Source organism: Monopterus albus, unplaced genomic scaffold, assembly GCF_001952655.1.
Source record: "Monopterus albus unplaced genomic scaffold, M_albus_1.0 scaffold143.1, whole genome shotgun sequence".
NCBI classification, from domain to species: domain Eukaryota; kingdom Metazoa; phylum Chordata; class Actinopteri; order Synbranchiformes; family Synbranchidae; genus Monopterus; species Monopterus albus.
In genome coordinates, this window is record NW_018128023.1 from 106414 (window position 1) to 113457 (window position 7044).

The 7044-nt window shown below is 40.1% G+C and overlaps 1 protein-coding gene across 1 annotated transcript in view; it reads left to right on the top strand.

The window, feature by feature from the left end:
- The first annotated feature begins 489 nt into the window (after window positions 1-489).
- The window catches only part of hepacam2 (HEPACAM family member 2), an 8426-nt gene continuing 1871 nt past the window's right edge, over window positions 490-7044 (top strand). The window contains 4 exon segments of the mRNA XM_020614227.1: window positions 490-656; window positions 3565-3924; window positions 4143-4430; window positions 5811-6145. Of these exon segments, the coding sequence (XP_020469883.1) occupies window positions 599-656; window positions 3565-3924; window positions 4143-4430; window positions 5811-6145 (1041 nt within the window). The 5' untranslated portion in view covers window positions 490-598.

A 7044-nucleotide genomic window follows, 5' to 3' on the forward strand; every position in this document is an offset into this window, starting at 1 on the left:
CAATAACATTCCTCTTCCTGGTATCAGTCTCTTTGTCTTTTTGTCCTCCTATTTATTGCCCATAAAATCATTACAGAACAGCCAATTGCTAACCTTTTTGCCCACTGAACACTCTGTAACGTAACCAAACTGTGTGGTATTAGCACTTAAAAGTTCTCTGTCTGTCTATATGTACTTTGTTTCATAGCCTGAGGGACTGAAGCAGCAGACAGCTGATGGATTATAATGTAAAGCTACAGCCCCCTTTCTGCTCTCAACTATCTTTTTACAGTTTATGTCCCAGATTCTTTCTGACAGACCGAAACCTTCAGCCTTGGGGTAGCTCTCTCTCTTGCCCATTCTTTGAGTGTGTGTATTTGTGTGAGGACCATACTGTGCTGTCTCTCTGCCAGGTGGACTTCTTCTTCCTCCTGGTGTCACATGGGAGGGGCCTGGAGGCACATAGGCTAAAGCTAGCTCCTCTCATTTCCCTGGCAAATGTTGTCACCACAGCCAGTCACATTTCTCTCCTCCTCTTCCACTCCTCTTCTCCTTCCTGCATCCCTCACTCCCTGCCAGTCTGTCAGAAATCCCACTTATCCCTAGAGGATAAGATGCCATGGAGGCCACAAGAAGAACAGTGCTCTATGTCTGCTCGGTTCTGTTCATCCTAACAGGTGAGCCTTGTGTGTTAAGATGTTGTGGTGGGTTGCTATGCTTGACTTGTCAGTGTGTTGTGTTGGTGTAGCTATAGCTATTACTATGGTTGCTGTGTTTGCCTGGTTGGCAGGGCAAAACTGAGAAATGAGAAGAGGAAGTTTTTTTTTATGGTGCTCAATAACAAAATGTTCAGTGAGACCTTGTGAAATCCTTTGTGTTTAAAGGGTTCAGATCAGAGAAGCAGTAATCACACTGGGCTGCAAAGTTTAAAAACTAAAATGGATCTTTTGGTACAAAATGTTAATTCACATACAATCACTTGTCTTGTATTTTAAAATTAAATACTTTGGACAAAAGTATTTAGGCAACAAATTCTTTACATTGAAGTACCTCAACCTTTCCACAGCATTTTTCAATATTGGTTTCGGTCTTTAAAGTGTTCCTTCCAGTCTGTCTTAGTTTGTTTTGCATGTTCTTTCCATAGTCATCACTGTGTGACTTTACAGAATTAGACTTTCTACTATTGTTGGCTGTATGTAAAGATATAAGGGTCCATGGAAAGAAGAAGTGGACGAGGGCAAAGTTGAGTGAGTCAGTGGGACATATATCAGCATCTCTCACATGACCAGAAAAAAAATAAAAAAGAATAAAAATAAAAACTAAAATCCACCACCAAGGACTCTCCCCTACCTTAAGGTTTGTATCATCAGCCTTCCTTAAGGGGCATTATTTGTCTTATCTGAAAAAAGATGGAAAATGGTGGTGTTCAGGTACGCACCAGGTGACTTTGTTTAGTATACAAACAACCTAGATGTGCGTGAGGTTGATAAGAGGTAGGTGCATGTGGGTCTCCACACCTAGTTGTTTGAATGTATGTGTGCATGACCCACACATTTTTCACTAATGTGAAGATATCCTCTCATCTTAAAGTCCATTGTCATTGTAGTCTCTGTATCACCACAAAAAATATTTGTGATTTGGGGACAACAGTGAAGAAGTGGGCTCTGCACACTCCTCCTCAATCTGCCTTTTCACTAGATCTCAGCTGGTGTAAACACTGGCACACGCCTGCTACTGATACACACACACACACACACACAAAGAGAGAGAAGTGGAGAGAGAAACTGACCTGCAGGCCTGTAGAGGTAACATGTCATGGGGGTGTGTGTGATTCATGGATTATTTGGGACATAACACCAAATGCCCAGATTATCTACGCAGTGAGAAGCATGTTCAGCAGACACCAGGAACCCGGCTGACAACAGCTGGATGAGAAGGAGAAAGTATGAGTTGACGGCGAAAATGATGGTGAGGCAAATGCGTGAAGGGAAAATATGGCTTTAGAGAGAGAAAGAGAGAAAATTAACTGTTTAACTCAGCCTGCCAAACCACAGTCCACTAATTCACCTCACATTTCAAATTCAAACTGTCAAAATCAGCAAAATATTAAAATTATGCCAAATTATGCCAAATTATGCCAAATGATGCCAGGTCATAGCTCAAAGCTATTTATTCTCCTTAAAATCAGTAAAAGTATTAGATTCAAATGACAGTATCTGCTGAAAAACAACCATTACTCCTCCGTCCATTGCCTTTTTATTACCAATTTTGTTTTCAGCCAATTATCAGTGAATAGACCACCCTGGCAACCAGTGACAGCTTAAACAGATGTCAAGCAGCAATAGATCAGCAGTTATCTAGTTACTTCAGACAGCCCAAAGTGTTTGTTTTGCAGGATCAAAAAAACTGGTCTTGTCCTTGTCCTGCAGCAACAACACTCTGGAGAAAGCTGGGTCAATATTAACTGACTACAGTTTCAGGACCTAGACTATTAGAAGACTAGGATATACTAGATTAGACAGTCAAAACAGAACTCAGACCATCTTTTAAATGAAAATAGTCATAATTTGCTTTCATATAGTCACTCTCACCCCATTTAATTAACATAACAATATGAATAACAATGTTTTTCTAATACCAACACTGTAATTCATGATAAAACATATATAAAACAAAAATGAGCTTTATTTTGTACCAAACATACAAAGGTTTTATTACAATAATGCATGTTGGTAAATAAAAATTAACTCTCACCACTATCATCTGCATCATCCACAGATACAGTGTGAAATAAAAGCTATAAAAACTGGATTTACCTGTTCAGCACCAAACAGCAGGCATACAGTGTTAGCACCTAGCTTTTGAACATAGTAAATATTGGTTGTACTTATGTCACGTGGCCTGAAACATGATTACAAATGAATGCTAATGTTGGTTTGTACCTGCTAAATGTGTAAATGCTCAGCTGTTAGCCATATCAATTTTATAGGGTGATAGATAATATGTCAGTTTGCAGCTTGTTGCAGTGCTCTCAAGTGGCCAAAAACCAATTATTAATTAACATTTTAGGCAGTTTACTTAAATGAGCCAAGCTCAAGTGAGATTAATAGCAATATAAACAGATCAATATAAACAGGTACATTAATCATAAACATACATTCTACTCCTGAAACTGTGCTGTACACTTGGTACTGGAGCAATCCTTGGCACCCACATATTCTAGTGACCTTTCATGGTGATTCTAAAATCATATGGCAACTTATACAGAGGCTAAAATGCAGATTATCTGGCTACAAGGATCAGTACACAAAGTATACTTACACTGTGTTCTAAGCAAGTGTCTTAGATATCTCACATATTCTTGGTGTATGACCAGGATATATTTTCCTAAAATGATCTAATGAATCTAAAGTATTTATAGAAGTTTTCAATTTTTTTCTGAAACAAACTTGAAAACAATAATGTATTGTATAACGTCTGATGTCTTCCATGTGCGAGACAGTACAACAAGTACTGCAATTGTGTAGTACCTCTCTTTCTTCCCTTGCATCTTACATCTTTCTCCCATCATCTCCTCTAATATAGAGGTGAACTCTGAGTTCATCCACATCCCTACATTAGTCCATCATGGCATTGAAGGGAAGCCTCTGCAGCTATCTGTGGAGACTCGCTTTCCACTGGACAAAGCTGAGATCCAAGGAACCTGGTCCCACACCAGGCCCAGCGGCACCAGGACCACACTGGTGACATTTACCAAAGAAGCTTCGATTCTTGACATGATGTATCGCAACCACTTGCTCTTCAAAGAACCAAATCCTTCTTTACTAATCCTGGATTTGAACCAAAAGGATGAGGGGGATTATCACCTGAGCCTCAACATAGAGTTTCATAACAAACCAGGACTGGTTATCAAGGAGGAGAGAACTGTGCATGTAATGGTGGATGGTGAGTGTGTTCCTATGATGCATCATGATGACCTGTTTGACATCAGTTGGACACAACTCTAAATTTACAAACTGAAAAAGCCTTAGAAAAAATCAACTGGACTTAGATTTCTAGATCGAGTTGATTTTTTCCAAGTTTTTTTCAGTTTACTATGACCTGGATGACTGAGAATCTGCACAGACATCTAAATTTACAAGTTATTTTTGTTTTTTCCTCAGTCCCTGTTTCCACTCCAGTCATTGAAAAGAACCCATCCTATGCAGTTGTTGAGGACGAAGCGAACGTAACTTGGACTTGCTCTGTTGAAAGAGGAACAAGAGTTGTGCTCCAGTGGTTCAGGGACAATGTAGTACTGGGTCCTGGTGGCAGATATCGCTTCTCCCAAGACAACTCTACACTGTTTATCAGTCCTGTGAGGAAAGAGGACAAGGGAACTTATTGCTGTCTGGCCAGTAACCCTGTCAGCCAAGGTCAATGCAGCAGGGCCCTGGAACTCAATGTGTACTGTGAGTAGATACTGTGCATCTTTTTTACTTTGCCTTATTCTACTCTGTATTGAGGCCAGTTGACATTTCAAGTCTAGTTCACATTTAGGTCCCAGAGAACTGTAGTGTGGCTCATGTCCTGTGAGAGTATACTCTTCAGACACATTCTATACTTTATAACAAAAGGAGATGGGCATTGATATCTCATATACCGCAGCTACTTTCATGTGAAAGTACCCTGTGAATTCCAGATATGATCAATCAGAGAAAAAGAAGTCCATAATGCCCCAGCTATAATTGAAGGGATCAATTTTTTACCTCCCTGGATGAAGAGGCAAAATCATGTGAATTTCATGTTAGTACTTGTAATTAGGCAGATTAAACGAACCAAACAGAGATAACATAATGTCAGCGCTGCAGACAAACAAAGCTGGTCATAGATGTTTTTGCTTTTACAGCAATCTTTTTTTAATCTGATACCCCCTGGGATCAGATCTACGATGATCATAAGGTTAAAACAGCCTGTGAAGTTCGGTTCCAACTAGTTTTTAAAAATGTCCTCAAAAACATTCGGCTGTAGGATGTATTCTTTAATCTAGTTCACCACAAACCTTTTCCCCTTCCTGGTAGTACTGTACTAGGTCATATGCAAATTTCTGTGAGATTCAGTTTATTTGCTGAAAACATGTAGCTGTTACTGGATGATATTTGCATGGGAGCACACATCTCTCACAGAGCTCTTCTGTTCTAGCCTAAATGGTGTAGATACACTGATAAACTCCTGGATCTGTGAGTTTGATGTTAAACTGTCTACACATAAGCTTTCCATGGATGGGACAAAAAAAAGTGAAGTACACTTATTCATGGGAGATGTCTGTAATTTTCTTGTCATCCGCCACCCCACCCCCCTACGCTTTAGCCAGTGTCTTAGGCGTATTGTAACTTGTCACTGAAAACTGCACCAATAGTGTAGCACTGTCATCATTTCTGTTTACATAGACAAAGCATGTTTGTGTAGCATTCTAGCATCCTGCAGTGAGCAAGGATCTGTGACTAACAGTTAAACAATCTCCTTCAGTTTAACCATGTCCAGTTCTTATTCTACCCAGATTCTTTATTAACATTACTGTGCGACTGACTAGTCTATTTTCTAAACATCATATACTAGACATATTAAAACTGAGTTATGCCACTCAAAGGACAATGTTCAGATTCATTTTAGATGGAAAACTTTTCACATGAGCTGCAATGTTTGAGCTGCTCATGTAGGAAGCTTTAGGCCGCTGCTGGCCCATCATGGTTTAAAATGAAACAAATATAGGAAGTAACCTTTCTGTTCAATAAAGCACAATCTCAGCGGCAAACTGTCTTGTTTCCCTGACCCACTGTTTGTCCCTGCAGATGGCCCCTACAACCTGGAGGTGAACTCTGGCCAGGGCCTGCGGACAGGGGAGGTTTTCACCATCAACCCTGGAGAGTTGGTTTTCTTTGAATGCCAGGCTGACTCCAACCCACCAAACAGCTATGTCTGGATCTCCAAGAGCCGCAATTCAACCCAAATAATCACAGAGGGTCCACGACTGGAGGTTCTCTCATACAAACTGGCCCAAGCTGAAGAGTACATGTGCCGCGCCTTTAACAATGTGACACAGAAACAGGACGAAGCCCAATTTACTCTGGTGGTGGCCAGCTTAGGAACAGGTGCGTAGAGGGTGGCAGGAAGGGGCAGAGCGTGGGTAGGGTTTGGGAATCCTCTGAGATAACTACTCTGTAAACAGTGCGTCATGCCAAAAGCAGAAGATGTTGATGAGAGATATACAGTAGCCTGACATTGACGGTTTTGGGTAAACTAAAGCTAAAGCAGTGTGTGCATGGGAGGTGAGTCATGAAACCAGGTTACAGATATACAGTAACATAAAATATACATGGCTAGTATGAAACTCAAGCTTTATCTCTGTTGCTAGGTTCCAGCACCTGCAGCCTGTATTAATGTTCAGTGGCTGGGAAAGTAAACAGAGGATAACAGCTGTTGTACTTGTTGACTAAGTTTTATAGCATGTGGAGTTTCTGTGTGCTGAAACTGACATTGATATGTCGTCTTGGTGATAATGACACAGGCCAATACTGGCTATGATTTAAAATGCTGTTTATTGAAACAACATAAGTCACAACAGCATTTCTTTGAAATTCCACAACATCAAAATCTCTTATAAGCCTTATGAAAAAAAAAATCATTTCATGATTGACCTTTAAGTAAAATTTGAGTCTACAGCCATAATAGCTGCCTTGTGAGGCTGCAGCTAACTGCTAACATGAGCCAGGTAACATGCTTTCAGTGACAGTGCCAAACACTGATGTTTAGCAGTTAATGGTTACAGCTTCTTCATTTTAGTTTATTCTGTTAACATGCTAACATTTGCTAATTAGCACTAAACACAATATAGCTACAACTGAGTTTTATAATAATGCTTCTGGTTTTGGAAGTTTTGAGTCATAAACCGGAATACTGAACAAACTGAAATTTGACTTGATGATGGTGATAGGTGAAGCACCACCAAAGTTTCTACAAACTGTCCTTACAAGGACCTTGGACATCTGTCACATGGCTAAACTGAGTGTTAATATGGTATCAGTG